The sequence below is a fragment of the Podarcis liolepis genome (assembly GCF_965112155.1).
Source record: "Podarcis liolepis genome assembly, chromosome: 2".
In the NCBI taxonomy this organism is placed as follows: Eukaryota; Metazoa; Chordata; class Lepidosauria; order Squamata; family Lacertidae; genus Podarcis; species Podarcis liolepis.
Window position 1 is genome coordinate 78,823,470 of NC_139555.1, and position 19,517 is coordinate 78,842,986.

The 19,517-nt window shown below is 38.0% G+C and overlaps 2 protein-coding genes across 19 annotated transcripts in view; one reads left to right on the forward strand and one right to left on the reverse strand.

The window, feature by feature from the left end:
• Positions 1-19,517, forward strand: part of CFAP92 (cilia and flagella associated protein 92 (putative)) — a 332,392-nt gene that overhangs the window by 203,452 nt on the left and 109,423 nt on the right. The gene's annotated exons all lie outside the window — the stretch shown is intronic.
• IQSEC1 (IQ motif and Sec7 domain ArfGEF 1) overlaps positions 1-19,517 on the reverse strand; it is a gene marked incomplete at its 5' end in the record, with an annotated part of 298,180 nt that overhangs the window by 122,503 nt on the left and 156,160 nt on the right. Inside the window, one exon of one of the 18 annotated variants that reach the window (XM_083489206.1) lies at positions 16,248-16,428. The exons of 16 other annotated variants lie outside the window; for them this stretch is intronic. In XM_083489206.1, the coding sequence (XP_083345332.1) occupies positions 16,248-16,315 (68 nt within the window). Of the gene's footprint in view, positions 1-10,917; positions 10,983-16,247; positions 16,429-19,517 lie in introns of those variants that run through there. One more of the 18 variants, XM_083489200.1, reaches the window with a different exon arrangement.

A 19,517-nucleotide genomic window follows, 5' to 3' on the forward strand; every position in this document is an offset into this window, starting at 1 on the left:
CTGCTGCCACCACTCCTCTTCTGGCCATGGGACTGGAATTGTCTAGGGCTAGAGCTGGGTTTCCCCTCCTTTTTCAAAAATAAAATAAAATCCTGACCATTGGCCATTCTGGCTGGGGCTGATTAGAGCTGTTGTTTGGCTCCATTTTGGGGGAGCCTACTGTAAATGTTTACTCAGAAGTGAGTAAGCCAACTGTGTTGAGTGGAGTTTAATCCCAGGTAAGAACATCCAGGAAACAGTGCATTAGGATTGCCCTTAAATTTTTGTAAGGCACTACCCTGCTGGGATGGTGTGTACATCTAAATAAAAATAATAATGTGTTAGGGGAAGTGTATAACTATTTTCTATTCTCATCCTGAAGCAAAGTTCTTAACCCGAGGTATTATTTCTGGGTTAGTGGAGTCTGTAACATGAAGCATCTGTAAGCCGAGGTACCACTGTACGTGAAACAGATGAGGAAGGTCATATAGAGATTAGGCTTCAGGTACCATCAACATGTAGATGACACTGAGCTCTATTTCTCTTCTTAATCTAATTCAGATAAGGCAGTAGAAGCGCTATACTAATCCCTGTGCATAGCAATGCATAAGGGGCAAAAAGCTGAGGCTTCATCAAGAAAATAGAGAGGTGCATTTCCAGCATAAAGCTAACACAGCTGTGCGACAACTGCGTGCTGGACAAGCCCATATTGGAACAGCCCACTAGAATATTGGCTGCCCGGGAACAGCAAGAAGCAAATGGAAACATGGGGCTTAATCAGGAAGGATGCCATCTATTATAACAAGGATGGAGAAGGTCCTAATTAATTATCTGCAAGTGAACCAATAACCTCTGCTCTAGTTGTTTGTACAAGCCTGCCAGGTTGGATATAAGGAGCTTATGCTCATCATGCAGATTATATGAAAAGGATCAAAATGGGTTATGGAAATGTACAATGAACCAGCATTTAGCTGGTCATTTGTATTTCCATTCTGTAGGGTCTACTTTGGATAATAAAGGAAACCACTGTTCCTCATAACAGTAATTATATTTAGGGTTGGATATTGCTTTTAGCTGAGTAGGCATCTCTCCATGGCAAATACTTCCCATACTTTGTTATACAAACCCCAAAGTGAAAGTAGATTCTATCTTGTTCCACTTTGGCAGCCAACAACAAAAACACTATGTAATATGATTCTCATTTAGAACTACAGAAACAAAAATATCCAAGTTAGTCTCTGATGGAAAAACAGGACCTACTTGATTTGCTTTGCTCTAGTGTGTATTAAATGCACAGCAGGACACAGTAGATTGTATCTGAAGGAACAGGAGGCTTTTTGAGAATTTGTCCTTGGCTCAGTGATGTAGTTTGGGTTGGACCTTAGATCTGAAGTCTATGACCCCACAGTACAGAGGACCCCAAATGACTACTCAGAAAGCAGCAGGTGATGGGGGTAGTAGCAGTCAGGTCTCATGTCAGCTACTGCAGGTAGTGGCAGTACTTCATATTTCCAGCTGGACAATTACATAGTTACAGATGTCCATTTAATTATTTTTTACTTTAAAATGTGTATTATTCTTTTCTACAACAAAATGTCCCTTATCCCCAAGTGTTTAGTATCAAGGCAGCAGAAGCAAAGCCCCATTTTATACCTGGAGTCAAAATGGTGCTATGATTTAAGTGAATTAAAAATGTGAAACTGCACATGCTCAGAGCATTTATTTTTAACCAAGACTGGCAAACTATTTATTTACTTACTTTTTAACTCTTAGGCATGTAGAAGCATGTAATAAACTTAAATGCCCCCATCAGTGCTGGAGATAGCTAACTACTAGTTAATATATGCGTTCAAAGAAAATTTAAGCTTAATATACAGTAATTTCTCAGCTAATTAAGCGTGCTATTCTGTTCACACTCAATGCAGAATAATTTTTTTGTGATGATTTATTACCCTATTTGACTTTACTATTTAACAATATTTTGAATGGGGTGTCATCCCATCCTCATGGAAATATTTACTACTGCCAAAACTGAATACTGATTCTGTGGGGTGGGGTCACACCACCCTATAGCTCTAATGTAGATGCCAATTACTTTCCTTGGTAAATGGTTCCCAGACTTAATACTTTAATAGACAATTATATAGCCCCAGATCAGACAGCTTATCCTCAACAGAAACATACCAACACTATACATAGACTTCTTAACATAGTTTATTATTCCCATTGCACTAAATCACTTGTTACGTTATTCTCTTTGTATGCTTTTAAAGCATTTGACTGTGTGGAATGGAAATAACTCCAAAAACCTCTTACAAAGATGCAGTTCAGTGATAAATGCCTCCAACTGATAAATCAAATTTACACAGAATCATTGGCAAGAATCACAATTAATGGAGTGGATTCAGATAGCTTTGTTATTAATAGAAGAACTAAACAGGGCTGCCCTCTATTGTCTCTACTTAATGCGGTGGCAATAGAAGTTCTAGCAATAAATTAAAGAAATGGCAGAATCTACAAACATTTTATTGTTTCTTGTGTAAGTCATCCTGGGAACATGTGTAGATGGACAAGAATATAAATCTAGCAATAAATATTTTTATCTACATTAATTGTGGATCAAATCTAATGTAATATGCAGTGGTGCAACTAGGTACATTTATTTTAAACCATGGACTTCATGGGTTAAAACTATTTAAATAAATAACTTGATATGCTTACCATGTGATTTTTTTTCCCTTCAAATTTTTCACATCATGGCCACAGGAATAAAATGGAGTTTTATTGATCTTTTTAAAAATAGAACATTGTGCTTCCAGCTTATGTTATTTTACAGAATCAAAATCTCTGAAAATGTGTTCCTGTACCCAAACCTGAGAAGAGTTCATTGAGTCTGGCAGGCTTGCAATGTTGATTATATTTTGTTGCTCAAAAGTAATTAACCTCAAAATGGAATATTGTTCCTTTGTATCCAGTACATTTTTAAAAAAGAAAATGCATTGTTTCTTTGTGAATCATGGAATGCAAAATAATAGGCTGTGTGTATCCTTCTGCCTCCCAGTGTGCTTTGATCTGCATACGCCTTGCCTGGTTTCACTATACAGCTAATTATATGCTAAAACCGCTTTTAATTTAGTCCTAGAAGACAGATTGTTGTATGGGGACCACTGACCGGGGGAGTGGGACATAGCCTCTATGAATGAATAAGTGGGCCTACCAGCTGCCTAGTCAGCTTGATAGTCCCCTCTGGTCCTATGATACCAATCAGAATTAAACATGTGGTTGGCTGAACTTTAGCTTTTATGCAAAAAAGAAAAAAAGAAAGGGAGAATGCTTAATTGCAAGAAAAAATTAGTTGATCAGATTCAATACAATATAATTTGGAAGTGATATTAACTGAACAAATACATCAGTCTTCAGCTGTTAACAGGGTCAACCGGCCTTAAAGCATCTAATTAAGTCATTAAAACAGATACAAAAACCAGAGCTGTTAAACCTAGGCTCCTTCAGTCAACATCTTTGCTAGCTGACTGAAAAATCTTAATAAAAACCACTGAGCACGAGTTCTTTTGTTCTGTAATTTTCTTATTGGATGGCTTTGAATTTAGCTTGCAACTCCCTCCCCCTTCATTTGCAATGTATCTGGGGCTAATGTAATATAAGATAATCACCTCTAGGATAGCCAGTAAGCATGATATTCAAATTAACATGTTAGGTGTAATTACAACAGATTATCATTTTTGGAATCTGGCATTTAATTGAAACATAGGTTGCATCAGTTAACATCTTTCTAGTAAGAACTAAAATGGGCATGTAATGAAATATATTATGGTAAAATTTGGATAATAGAACAGTATTAAGTAAATAAAAAATGCATGTTATGCCATTCGAAGTTAGGCCAAGAATCTACTCTATGTATCTCAATGTCCTTGTGTGTGTGTGTGTGTGTGTGTGTGTGTGTAGATACATAGCAGCAAATTGCTGTTACTTATTACAAAGTGAACAAAATGTCTAGATATGTCCAATTCTAGTTTTAGGCATGTTTTTGTCTGAGAAGAAGCTTGAGAACCAGATATTTTTAAAAAATCAACTGATTTCTGATTTTACATTTTAAAAATTGTTTTTATTTCTATGGTTTTATATACAGTGGTACCTCGGTTTATTAGCTTAATCCGTTCCGGAAGTCCGTTCTCAAACCGAAACCATTCTTGAACCGAGGCGCACTTTCCCTAATGAGGCCTCCTGCCGCTGGCGCCCTTCCACCATTCAGATTCTGTTCCTAGACCGAGGTAACATTCGCTAACTGGAACACTACTTCCAGTTTTGCGGAGTTCGTAAACTGAATAGTTCATAAACAGGGCTGTTCTTAAACTGAGGTACCACTGTTGTATTGCCGATATTTTTTATGAATAGTGGTATATAAATACTTAAATATATAGTGCTATCTATGGGCTTACTTATTAAATAAGTTTATTTGCCCTTTTATGTTTGTCTGGCATACTGTGTTTCAAAAGGAGAGAACTTCTAAAAAACATTTTTGAACAAACAAATATAAAAACAAGAATAAAGTTCTGTATTACAAAATCAGTATCCCACTCCACTTAGCTCAGGATTAAACTTGACAACTAAAATAGACTCTTCTCCCCTACCCCAAATAAACAGGGTTTATTATGCTTCCAGGAAAACATTCACACCTACATTTTTCACACGTCTTCATTGAAAGGGGGCTTATAAATTGAGGGGGTCTAATACTGCTCTTCATATACTAGTTTTGTAAAGGTGAGTGGAGGATTCAGGTCACAGAGGAGTGTTCCTATAATCTAAGAAACCACAATGGAAAGGAAAGAGTAAGACAGTATTGGGGACCAAGGAATTCAAAACCTGTTTGGAGTCATTTTATCTAGTGTCATATCTAGCAAAATAAGGTAATATCACACCCTGACGCAAGCAGTCTTACATATTATATGTTGAATTTATTTCCAACAATACTGCTAGCGGTTGTTAGAGGCATATCAGGCTTAAGTACACATGCAAAACTACTCTTAGCTGGTCTCCCTCTGTGTGAGGTTTTTCTAACCAAATTGATTTTCCTCTCCTTCACTGAAATTTGGAACTGGTCTAGACAATACATTTGCCACGGGGATCACCATTGCCATGGTGATTTTACCATTTCATCTCCACCAATATGATTTATTGGAGCTCACTGCTTTTCTTGGTCTAGAAGCTTTACCTGATAAGAAAAGTTCTCATAAAATATTGGAATGCTGTGAACATATGGATTATATATTTAAGAATAAGTAGCATCTGCATGATGAACGCTAAAATCCTATTCAGTGCCTTAATTCAAAGGTCTAAAGATTTACAGTTAAATGCTATACATTTCTACTCAGGCACAAGTCCCACTTAGCTTAATGGGGCTTACTCTCAGGTAGATATGCACATGATTACAACCTAAAGGTAACATTCAAAAGGAGACATTTGCTTTTATTTTTAATTCAACGCTGCTTCTAAAATTAATTTAGAAGCTTATTTTTAATTAGCTTCCAGCGTGTATCAGCTTCTTGAATTCGGCAAGCTCTTTGGGCACCAACATTATAATGTCACAATATTGTATACGATAACCAATGAGAAATTAAAAATGGAAAAGTAGCTTGTCAAGAATTGTTCAGTTTATTCTTTTAACCATCATGATTACTACTAGGCATAAGGGTAGCAGAAGAAAGCTCTATCTTAAGTAGCTTATTATGGAGGAAGCTCTGTTATCAGATCCTACTTAATGAATATTTCAGATCAAACTGCCCAGAGGCACATCACACCATTTGTTACAGCAGACTTAAATTTCCACTTCACCCAAACCCTAAACATTTCATCCTTTCATTTCAGTGGATGCTACTTCCTAAGGATACTGTCAACGCCTACTCTAAACATCTCACAATCCAAATAAATACTACACTTCTACAGTATTTAATACATTTTTAATTGACACTTCTCTGTAGCAATATTTTATCTATCTATCTATCTATCTATCTATCTATCTATCTATCTATCTATCATCATCTATCCATCCACCCACCTTCACTTTAATTGGAATATGTGTTGACATACAACAGGGGGTGGGGTGTTACTGAATACATTACAATGATGTCAAATATGTTCAGCTACATATGCCTTAAATTCCTATCTTAAGTATATTACTGGAATATTAGATTTGGAACACAGGTTTGGGATCAGTACTGACATTGCATTTAATTTACAATGACCTTTTCCAATAAAAGCTTTAATACAACTATAGTAAAAGTTTTCTGCCAGCTCTTTGCAACTTTCAGTAATTCAAAGGATTATAGGGTTATCTCAGAAACTAGTGTGTATGTGAAATGTGTGTGTGTGTGTGTGTGTGTGTGTGTGTGAGAGAGAGAGAGAGAGAGAGAGAGAGAGAGAGAGAGAGAGAACACTTTTCAGCAGGAGGGAATGCTGCCTATAAAAACTGGGAAATCCCCCACCTTGGAATTTTTAAAAGAAGAGCTAGAAAGGGAATTTCTGGGGATACTTGTATGATCATCTTAGTGAACTGAGTATCCCACAGTTGTCTCTTATTTGTTTCGTTTCTAACTGAACCAAGAATATTAATGCAGTGACATCAGTAATAATCATCATAATAAAAACAGACAGGGACCTACTATCCTCTTATTTTGTTCCATGCTGAAAACCTCTTTGTTTTTCCAAGCATTTTTGGAGAGCTGTTGGTCATTTGTCCCATATTTTATAGCTTCAGGATGCTTTAATATATTGTATACCACCTCAATATTTTTTTATGAGTTGAGAGTTTACAAATATCTTTATAATTAATCAGTACTGGTAGGGTAGGGAAAGGTATCAAACTTAAGGCTGCTGGTTGTACTAGCTATCTGACAAGAGTCCCTTTCAGCAAATTCCATGCTGCACTCAGTAGGCTAAAATTTTTAGGACAACCCTAGATATAATTAGAAGCCCTGTACATTTTGCAAAGTGGGGTGAATGGGGGACAGGAGAGAGTCCGTATGGTAAAAGGACTGTGGGGTGAACAGAGCTAAACCTTGCCTCCCCCTCACTGCTGGGCTTCTTTGCTTCGGGCATTGTTCTTCAAAGCGTTGCTCACTGTTCTCAAATGAGCTAGAAGAAAATTGCTTAAAGCAAAGGAATACAGCAGTATGTTAAGGCGTGGCTGATTTTTACTCCTCTCTGTACAGGTGTACCCTATACATGTATACAGCCGACACCTTGTACAAAATAGACTCCTATTCACACTTTACATGCATATATGCATGAGGAAATAGCATGAATAATTATGCCTGGCTTCAGCATCATGGCTTAGGTTTAGTTGACCTTGGTTCTCCAAGGTGTTGTACAATGGTATGCTTTGTGCTATGAACGTTGCTTGAATGCTGCTGCTCAGGCAGGCACACACACACACACACACACACTTTATGAGTGAACAAACATTTTCCCAGCACCACTTAATTCTGCCTACAAGCAGCATTATTCAGCTTCACACATACAGCAAATGTCTGCCAGTGAAGCACTAGCTGATTTTTTTTCCTAGTGAAAGCTCTAAGACTCATAAATATTTGATTAAGACTATAACAAATTGGCTTAACATGGGGGGGGGGGGACTCAACGTGATGGGGACTCATCTGGTAGATGGGCCATGCGTAGATAGGGACCATCTGGGGTTTGAACTTTCTACCTGACCCGTGGCCGGATAGTGTTTGTTGTCCTAATTGTTTAATTAGCAAGATCTATGCTTCAAAGGAGAAGGAATACTAAAAAAGGAAACCAAAAGAAAAGGCAAGCTCTAATGTGAGAGACCTTTCCCATGTGTTTTATTCTTTCTTTCTTTTTTTACTTTCAAGAACTAAACAAGCAACCTATCGTGGGATGTAAATGAACTGGATCTAGGACTTGATTATACCAAGTCTTTCCAAGCCATTGAGATGCATTGGTTCGGAATACCCATCACCAGCAAATTCCCCTGATATCAAACTCACTCAGCAGAAAAATAATGGCTTGAGCAAATATTTGTACATTCTAATACCAAGAGGAAAATTCTGGGTAATTTATTACAGTTAGAAAAAAAATTGTCAGCACAACTAGAATTGAGAAAATACCAAGCACTATTTGTGCTTAAATTGGCAATTCATGTAATTTAAAGAAGGCTTGTTTTATATAAACAGATTGGCCTTCAGAATATTGTTTAATAATATAGTCAGACAAGGTCCCAAGGTCTGCTTAGGTTAATATGATTTACGGTCTAGAGGGGGAAACTGCCAGAGAATACTGGTTTGTTGACATATTAACTTTGAAGCTCTATGACAATCAGGGAAACTGTTAGCAGTTGCTTGGAGGTTTCCAAACCATCAGTTTTAAGAGTGGAAATACATTCCATTTTTTAAAAAACTACAGTGGACGCTCGGGTTGAGTCTGTGCACACACAGGTTGCAATTTAGCACTTCTGCGTATGCACCGAAACCCGGAAGTAACCCCTTCCGGTACTTCCGGGTTCGGCGTGGTGCGCAACCCGAAATCGCGCAACCTGAAGCGTCTGTAACCTGTGGTATGACTGTATAAATAAGAAGGGAACAATTTATGACTTCTGCCTGAGCCTGAGTACAGTAACAAAGGCGACCTTAGCACCTGCACATAATAACATACAAATATACATAAGGCATCCATTCAGACAGCATTATATTTTTAAACATATCACCATGCTCTACATATGCAGCATTAGAATACCAGAGTAGTGTCATGTGAGCCATAGATCCCTGGTGGGTTGATACCAATTATGAGTCTCGGGGACTTCACCTGTCTTGAAAGATCTACACTGGCTCCCAGTACGTTTCCGTGCACAATTCAAAGTGTTGGTGCTGACCTTTAAAGCCCTAAACAACCTCGGCCCAGTATACCTGAAGGAGCGTCTCCACCCCCATTGTTCAGCCCGGACACTGAGGTCAAGCGCCAAGGGCCTTCTGGCAGCTCCTTCACTGTGAGAAGTGAGGTTACAGGGAACCAGGCAGAGGGTCTTCTCAGTAGTGGCACCCGCCCTGTGGAACGCCCTCCCACCAGATGTCAAAGAGAAAAACAACTACCAGACTTTTAGAAGACATCTGAAGGCAGCCCTGTTTAGGGAAGCTTTTAATGTTTAACAGACTATTGTATTTTAATCTTTTGTTGGAAGCCGCCTGGGGTGGCTGGGGAAACTCAGTCAAATGTGTGGGGTATAAATGATAAATTATTGTTATTATTAATATTATTATGAAAAGCTCCATGGACTACTGGTCCATTTTCAAGAAAAATTCGGAATGCTTCCTACCACATCAACATGCCTTTACACTAACATGAAAGGCTGCCCCAGCTTCCCCTGTCATCTGAGGCCAGATGGGTAAAAGGCAACTGGGGAGATGACCTTCTCAGTTAAGTTGCCCTACCTCTGGAACAACCTCCCAATGTAGTTTCAACTAGCACCAATATTTATAGCTTTCTGGCACCAATATAACTTGGTTGTTGTTATGTACTCTTTAACTTCAAACCCCAACAATAAAAAAAGCATTTTTCAACCATTTTATTTCGGGTAAAACTATTATTATCTTTTAAGGGATTTATCTGAGCGAATTTTAGGAAAGGTGAACAATGCTCTAAATGCAGACTTAGGTGTCTGCACCTCTCTGACAGAATTTCTGCAACAATCCAACTGTGTTTACTCAGAACTAAGTATCTCTGAGTTCAGTGGAACTAATTCCCAGAAAACGAGACTGCATCCTAAGCTCCCCAGAGAAACTGAACCAGACATGTCATATTAGAAAAGTCTCTTCTGCATATTTATGGAAATGCTATTTCTTTAGATGAAGAAGAGGATCCTTATAAGAGCATGAAGACATTGATACGCTATAAAAGAATACTACTCATTGCCACTATATAACAGCATAAAATAAACTATTTCAGGGTACAGCACTCTTAAGGCGCATGAATTTTAAACTGGAAGATTGAAGTGTAATTAACTCAAGCCTATATTAAATTCAGAAGTTCATAGCACAAAAATTCTTAAAGAGTATAATGGTAACATTTCTAGCACAAACTCCAAACCAAGCAATAGTAGACCTGAAGCTTTCTAATTCTGCACAGGCAAACAATTGTGAAGCAGTTAAAGCATTATTATACAATTTAAATATCAAATACTGCGTTGGATTGAAAAAAGCAGAATAATTTGTTAGACATTTTCCTTCAGGTTATTCAATAGTAAAAACAACTTTCTTGGTGTGCCAGTCTGTTAAAAATAGAGGTTGTTATGTACAATTGTATTCTGATTGCATGTTGTGTGTGTGTAATATCTGATCCTACTGGATTAAAAATGCCTATAATAACTATAAGGTCTATAAAGTGTAAGAGATTATGCACAATATGCTTTTCAGAAATTATTTTTATATTATTGTATAATATAAAAATATAGACACACATATACTCACCAGATATTAAAAAACCAATTTACTCAAGAATGCCGCCTGATCAAGAAGTCTAAAAATATGGATTTGCAACACTTGAATTTCATCTTCATAAATTCTACTGCTTTTGATTGAATCAAATATATTTTGCAAGATCTATAATTTATCACTGTAAACTATAATGGAGATCCATAACAAAATATTTTTAAAATTATGATTTCCTATATCTGATTAAGTACATGCTCAAAAACATAGCAGCAGCATACTGTGGCACCAGCAAGTCAGTCCCAGTCTTTTATCAAGACAAGTGCTCCTGACACACATATTTTGGAGGAACTGAAGTAGTTACAAAGCAGAAAATTAGTGAAACATTCAACGCTAACAGAACCTCTGTTCTCAGTTGCTGCTGCATGATGGAACATATAACTGTCCTGTGCTGTAAAAAGCAGACTGAATATTAACTCACCAAATTTCATCAAAATAACTCTTGTGTCTCAAGTAAACAGTTCTATCAGTCCAGTGCTACCAATGCTTCTGCCTCAAGAAGCTCTTTGCAAACGTGTTGTGTAAATAAATAATAGAACTGTTTCTGTAACTTCTCTAGCCAGACTAGATTGGGTTTCTCATGTCTAGGGTTTCACGGCATACTGCCAGTTCTCTGTTCCATGAAAGTGCAGAACTTCAGCATAGCTTAAGACCAAAGGCTAGTGGTGCTGACTAAAAGTTCAGCTGATAAAAAACACATGAATCTAGTTCAGTGAAATGTAAACATGTTTGCATCCCTTTTTGAGAATAAAGCCATGCTCAGTAAGTTTTGCTATTCAGTTCAACTCAGTTTGAGCATGATCTAGCTAGAGTTAAACACTTCTGAACATTTTGTTTTCAATAAGAGAATATTGAAACATGTGTAATACAATGGTAAAAATAAATGGGGGAAGCAAATGTGTCAGTTTGGCTAAATCATGTCATTCATTTTTAGGAAGTGAAACTGATGCAAGACATTTATTTTCATATTAGTCTTTTGAAGATGTTTTAGTATTCTAGTTTTAACTTGTCCAACTCCCTTGAAAGTTGTACGTTTCCATCTGCCTCGAAAGCAGTTCTTCCTCACCTACAAATCTTTACTTTCCCCTCTGTGTCTTGGAGGGGAACAGAACAGCCCAGCAATGCCCCATATATGATGATGTCCTCCTCATATACTCCAAAAAATCTGATGCTATTGTAGGCTGCATCAACTGATGTATAGTGTCCAAATTAAGGGAAGTAACAGTACTGCTCTAGTTTGCCTTGGTCAGACCACACTTGGAGTACTGTGTCCTGTTCTGGGAACCACAATTTAAGAAGGATATGGACAAGCTGGGTGCTATCATAATGATTAAGGACTTAAATGATAATTTTAGGTTATATTTTAGTGATTAAGTTTTAATTTATATATTTTTTTAACTGTTGCTATATCTGTATTGTCCCTGTTATACCTAATTGCAAATTCAAATGTATCCCTGTCGTGTTTTATGACTTCCTTGATATTGTATGTGGGCTGGAACTGGTCTGTGACTGAAATAATAAATTCACTTGTTGACAAGCTGTGACATGTACAGAGGAGTGCAAACAAGATAATCAAAGGGTCTGAAAACCAAGCCTTATGAGGAATGGTTGAAGGAGTTGGGTATGCTTAGCCAGGAAGAGAGAGGAAATATGATAGCCATCTTCAAATATCTGAAGGGCTGTCACATGGAAGAAGTAGCAGGAAGTAGAACCCGGACCAATGGATTGAAGTTACAAGAAAGGAGATTCCAACTAAACACCAGGAAGAACTTTTTAACAGCAAGAGCTGTTTAACAGTGGAACAGACTCCCTCAGAAGGTGGTGGACTCTTCTTCCTTGGAGGTTTTCTAAGCAGAGGTTGGGTGGCCATCTGCCACGGAATGCTTTAGTTGAGATTGCATTGCAGGGGGTTGGACTAGATGACCCTAGGGGTTCCTTCCAATTCTACAATTCTATGAAGGGGATGGCCACCCCATCTCAAAGATGTTCCTGAGGCATTATACACGCTGCATTCATTCATTCATAACTGATAAAGCAAGGGGTCAGTAGCAAGACAACTCCCTCAATGAATCAAGAAAGCATTGCATTGGGTTGTAGAGTCCATTTGTAATTCAAAAGCTAACAATTTGTGTCCTCGTCCTGGCAGTTTATGTTACTCTGCTTTTGTACTCATATGGTTGTGAAACCATGGATATCTGAGGGATATCTTTGGCATGCTTTTGGAAACCACTGTGAAACCGCTCCGATTTAGCAAAGGCATAGTGTTTTTATTGAACCCTGGGCTCAAGCATGTACAGAGTATCGAGTGAATTGTAGAAGCCATTATGGGATGACTTCATTCCACTGTCTGCCAAAATGCCACAGAGCAGAACTGGTCACTTTCTCCTATCCCTAGTTGTAGAGCCACTTCCTTAAAAAAGAGAAAAGAAAAAGAAAAATCACTAAAGCTTTGCCTTCATGCTGTTCTTAGGTGACACAACTAGCACCTAGTACTACTATTAAACATACTGGTGTACTATTTGTAACCAAATAAAATATTTTGCCACAAATGCAATACACTGACTATAAAGGAAGGACCCTAAAACAAAATGGAAAAATTTAGCAGAGGAGAAAAAAAACACCCCATGACAACTCACATATTGAAGGAACAAATGTTTTACTTTTTCCAGATGTGTGGATCACTGAAAGCAAACCATTGACTCTTTTCTTCCATTCCTGGCAAATGGAACTTTAAGATGCAAGCATAAAGCTATGTATTACTCTCTTGTAAACCCTGCAATTTATTCCCTGTGGGTTGTGGATTTGCTGACTCAGACTGTTCCAGTCTGCTTTTATAACCACTAAACCAAATCTTGGGAATATACTACTTCAAGCCATGCTATTAAAAACATTGGTAATTCAATACCTAATTTATTTTATTCCCGCCCTTGTGCGGCGTATGTTATTATGCTTTTGTACTTGTATAGCTGTGCAGCTATGGATTTGCCCAGCACAGTAAGGGCATACAATAGACCTATTGTGCAATTCACCTAATGGTAAGTGAATGAAAAGACTCCCTTTCAATACAACAAAGCTGGGTAGTAACCATTAAAACGAAGTATTAATATTTGCACCGATTTATGTAGTCCTGCTTTTTATTTGTACTGAGGTTTCATTATTTTGTGCATGTTGGCAACCAGAATAATCACAACCCTGTGACTGAAGTTCATCCACTATTGGATACAAAATCCAGACCTCCCTTTGAGTAAATCTGCAAGCCCAGTGCTTCTGCGTGCCCAGGGCTGCCCTGGGCCTGATACAGAAGCTCCAATTGGTGAAGAATGTAGACTGCTGATGGGGGCAGATGGCCATAAGCATGGGACACCTCTGCTAACACATCTGAACTGGCTGTCCATATGCTGGCAGGCGAGGTCCATGGCTCTTGTGTTGAATTAATTGGGTCCAATATACTGTTATACAATGGGGGGGGGAAGCCTAGAAATTAATAAATGATAGGCTTTTTATTGATTGGAATATAGATGAAAGTACAAGCTGCAGAACTGCACTAGGCAAGGAATTCCTAGGCCTATGCAAACTGACCTAGCCAAGCTACGGCCATTAAGAAACAATACAGGGCCATTGAGAATTATTGCCAATGCATGTGAACTATTCTTCCCCTGGCCACGAGGTGTGAACAGAGACTGGAGTTTGGAAGGTTGCCAGGGTAACTGGGCATGAGGTGACAGGAAAAGAGTTTTTAGCAGGGTGTTCTGGCAAGAAGAAGGATCCCTACTTTTGACTTTCAGATATAATTCTAATGCCACCAAGCCTATGCAGCTATTTAAAACATTCTTGGTTAGTCTTTCACTTTAATGATTATTTGCAATGCTTTTAATGGTGTTGTATAATAAATAATGTATAATAAGTATAACAAACAAACAAACAAACATCCACATTTTTCTAAACTCTTCATTGCATTAGTGAAAGGTACTCTACTTTGGACTATCTTCTAACATTAGCTTGTAGATAATATGGCTGCTCACTTCATGATCTGAGCCCAGATAGGAAGGAGCAGCTATCTCCAATACTAAATTAGCTAGAGAAGTTGCTGACTGGTTTCTAGGCCCAGTTACAATTGCCGATTTGACTGATAATGTCCAATGTGGTTTAAGTCTTGTATTTCTCGGATGGTGACCATTGCCAAGGACTCTTAAAAGAATAAATGAGCTCATTTCAAAATTCATAAACCACTCTACATTAAGAGAATATCTGGATGGTGCACAGAAGTAGAATGTCAAATATAATACAGATGTCAAAATAATATTAAAATATTAAAACCACAAGAATTAAAAACTTTGGAAACGACAGGTGTCTTGGGAAAGGCTTGGGATAAAAGCAAAATATTTAGCAAACAGTAAAAACATGATCAATAGATGTATGTTCTTTTAAGGTGCTGGGGGGTGTTCTAGCAGTGCAATGCTTGCCTATAGGGCTATACCCACCAAAACTGTAATATGAATTATAAGATTTATCTCCTTGTGATGCTGCTGGGCACGAAGATGATGAGAACCCAGAAAATTGTTGGCAAATCTGACTAATGCAATCATCTGAGATGCTCAATATACTCAGTGTTTGGGACTATGTGTGTTTGTTTTTCATGCAACACACTTTTTGCATACAAGCGTTTACCTTCTGAGGATACATCTTGAGGGTTACTTTTTAATGTCTTTAGGGTAAGGATGAATATTCATAAGATAAAAGAAACCACTTCTATATAAATTAACACCAGGAAGTCGCTTTTCTAGTGCCCCTCATCTGACCCCAAACCATTATTTACATTTTGTGAAGAAGCTCAAGTAATCAATCCCACTTTCTATAATGAGTATCTCTTTGTCATCATATGGACCCCCCTCGGGACCCACTGCTTCCTCAGAGTTTTTACTCTTAAGATTTTAGAAAGAAAAATCTATGGTAAATGCCAAGTTCCATTAAAAACAACAACAGAACTGGTTGTTGGAAGTTCATGCAGAAATCCAGACTAGACTGTTCCTTTTAGCACAGTGAATAATTACATAGTGTGAAATACTGTGATTATTTAGATTACGCATTTCCTTGAAGAACACAAAACACCCCATTCAAAATATACAGCTCAGCCACATAAAGAAGTCATAGCATGAAAGGAATAAGGAAGGAACCCTCTAAGTCGCTGCAAGTAAACACTATTAACTTGCTTAACGGTGCCACTCCCCAAATAAGTTTCACTAGAGCCTGCAGTATCAGAGCTTGGAAAAACATTCAGCACACCAAATACGAATTGTCCAAATATGAACTGACCAGCTTGTTGTACAGTCTGTCCTTGTACTGAAACAGAGGGTCCTTTAAACATAGAGGATATACAAGTGAGGCTGAGAATACAACAGAAGGGCACATTTAGATCCAGCAATTCCTTTTGCTGTTTTTAGTTGTATCGTTCACTCACAACATCTGTGACTCAAAAGAAGCAAAAGTAAATGCAGAAATATTCACAAAGATTTTTTTATAGCCTCTAACATTCAACTCCACGCAAAAGAATTCTGCAAAGTAGCAAACACATTTTGGGATTACAATGTCAGTTGAAATCAAGCAGTTAGGAAAGATAAATATTCTTCATAAATCAGCACTTGCCATTATGAAAGACCTCTATAGTTGTCAGAAGACATCAGAAACATAGCTAAGGGCAAACTGCTAACAACCTAAGCCCACGGGGGCAGGCACACAAGTTTCAAAAGGTACCTGATTGTTCTGACTGAAATGCAGTATTTCCACATCAGATTCCACATTGCGCTGCCATCTCCCTTCATGACCTCCTCTGCAGTGTTGAAAAACACACACTTATTCTGAAGAATCCAGCGTAGTACATTTAGAAGGTGCAGAGCAAAAGTTAGCCAAGTTTCAGGAGACAGCTAGGCTCTGATTCGTGAACTCAAAACGATTCCTCCAAGCTCCACTGACTTGAACTGAGCAATTCACAGAGGGAAGCCAGCTTTCCCATCAGAGGTCTCAAATTACTGCTTTCTTTACAATCTACAAGAATTGTTTACATTATTCACTAACTAGGATCATTCAGGGCTGCTTGGAAAGTAACATGTCACTGTTTCGGATGATCAAGTTAAAAAAATTACAGTAAGAGAGCAGATAGGCTTTACTGCTTTTAAAAACTCTTGTCTGCAGGGATCCAAAATAGCATTTGCTAGGACAGTACGCTTACAAAATGCACTTAAATCATACAGTGTAGTCTGTGTGAACAGCCAGCAGTTGGATTTTTAAAAACTTGTCTAGCGCCAAAAGAAGTAATGAGTCATTTTCCAATGCTGGGCATGAACACACACTGTAGGAATGAATATCTAAACCTCTTATTATATATAATGTATCAGTCAGCTAGGACACTCAGTTATACTTCAGTAGCTGAAATGTAAATGTTTCAGTGAAACAGCAATAAGCTGTATGAGGGTCACACCTTGTATGGAAGTTAGTTGATTTTATATGGCTACGCAGTTAAAGTTACTGATAATATCCCACTAATACATTTTCCATAGTTACTGTATGCAAATTAAGCATTACTTTTTGCTTACCACACATCTGGATTAAAATGATATCCATCTTTTGATTTGCTGTGCTGATGGGAATAATTTAACCTTGATGGATCCTTTTGCTATGGCCATCACCAGTGGACATAAATCCTTCTCCATAAGCCATTGGACATAAATCTCCGTAAGCCATTGGACATAAATCCTTCTCCGTAAACCATCCCTGCTCTGCATCTTTTTCCTAACAGGGCAACAGGCCACCAGTTGTTAGTTTAGGGGCATGGAATTAATTTAATTCATACATCTGGGTTGGCATTACAGCAATCTTCTTCCCACCCAGCTCCTGATCCAGGCTCAAGGAAAACTGGAATGCAGTGATAAAGTAAGGGAAGAGGTGCTGAATTGCAGGTGTAAACTCAGGTTATAAATGATTTAAAATGAACAAACTACATGTTAAGTTAAATTTGTAATCTGTAGCTTTGTGTGTGTGTGTGTGTGTGTGTGTGTGTGCGCGCTTTTTACTATAATAAAATCCAGGACAATCCAGATCAGGACCACAGTGTAGAGGGTGGGTAGATGCTAAATCTTTCCCCTCCCACTGCATTGACCCCCAGAACCTCTACCCTTCCTAACTCACTAAGTGACAAAAGAGGGAAAGGACCCATTGGTGCCAGTGGAAGCCTCCCCCCCCATCTTTTACTATATGGCATTGGGGCTGTCTCTGTTTCTCTTTCTCTCGATTTCAGCATTCTGCATGGATGGGAGGGGTTAAACTTCTCCATGTGCTCTTGATCTGGATTGGCCCTCCAGTGTAAACACACACACACACACAACCACATAGAGCTTCATACTAGGTCTTTAATGTAATATGTAGTTTGATCTTAAGAAAACCAAATGCAAAGCACAAGAAATTAACATGTTTATTTTGCTGTGACTACAGTGGAAATTGGAATGGATGACTTTATAAACATAGTTAAAATGAACATAAAGTTTTTCAGCATGACTGAAATCAAAGATGGGGAGTATCTCTTTTTGGAGTGGCTTTTGACTCATCATCAGCATACTTGGTTTAACTTACGAAAAAAGGAAGTGACCAGTATCACAGTTTATTTGAGAGCAAAGAATGTGCTACGGAAATTAGGAATCTGAATTTAGACATCTTTAGAATAGACCCATTGAAATCAATTGGACATAACTTCTCAAAAATGTTTGCACAGGATTTTCCTAAGTCTGCCATCTTGAAATGGGTTTTAACAACAAACAATCTGTCTTAGAATTAGCTTGAAGGTGTGTGGGGTGTGTGTGTGTTAAGGCTGGGAAATCATTGTATAGGGCCCCAACTATATTAAGAACGTTATAAATACAAATTGGAATAAAAGTTGTCTTCACAATAAACAAGTTAATATAAAAAGCCTCCCTCAATCTATAGGGCTTTGTTTAGCAGATAAACAAAACAAGGAATAAAAGGATAAAAGCATCATTGTTCTGAAAGTGGCCTGCATTGGTCTTTTTGTTTCCTAGCGCAGCAGTATTCAAATACTTATCTTAGTCTCTTTCATTCATAAGAATCTCGCTAGGTCTTCTGCCTTGCTTTACTGGTAAACAGTACCATGAACTCAACATGAAGCTAGGAAACTTGACAGGAACTACAAATTTCAGCTTCCCTGATGGAAGAAACAATGTTGTGCACTTCATTTCCACTAATGAGACTTTGTGCATCTCCAGTCCTGGATATCTTCTCCTTCTTTGGCAATCACTCATAGCCGAGTAAGATTGTCTTCCATGAACACTTAAATAGCTGTCCAATTCCCCACCTGAAAATTCATGTCTCATCCAATACAGTTTCACTGAACATTGGCTTGTCATTTGTATGAAGAACCTGCTCACTTGAGGGTATTAGAATGCCTCCTTTTACACAGAATCTTTGAATTCTCTTGACTGCCTTACCTCCACCACTATAATATAAAGTTATAGAGATGTATCTAATACTAGGCCTAGTAGGCTCATTGAAAAGAACAGATATGACTGACATAGGTTTAGTAATTTCAATGGGTCTACTTTAACATTGGCTGGGCTACAACCCACATTTGGGTTTTGAAGCGTCTAATCTGCAAAAGTCTGGCCTCCACACGCCTTATGCTTACTTTTACCTCTGGGGTTCCATTTATGTAGGATGGTGAAAACTCAAGCAGACAATAAAGGACTCCAATAGCATCTATTCCAAACTGAATGAATGCTCGACAAAAATGGAGTGAAAGACGAAGTGTGGTTCCTCCCCCCTTTCCTAATATTAGAACTCAGGGTCATCCAATGAAATTGATTAGCAGTGATTTCAGAACAGAAAAAGAAAGTAATTTATTTATTTGGTGTGACAGCAGCCCTTGTCTTAGGTAGCTTTAAAGGGGGAGTAACGCTATCAATTGCTATTAGGCCTGAGAGCTAAAGGAACTTGCAGATGCAGAGGAATTACCAGTTT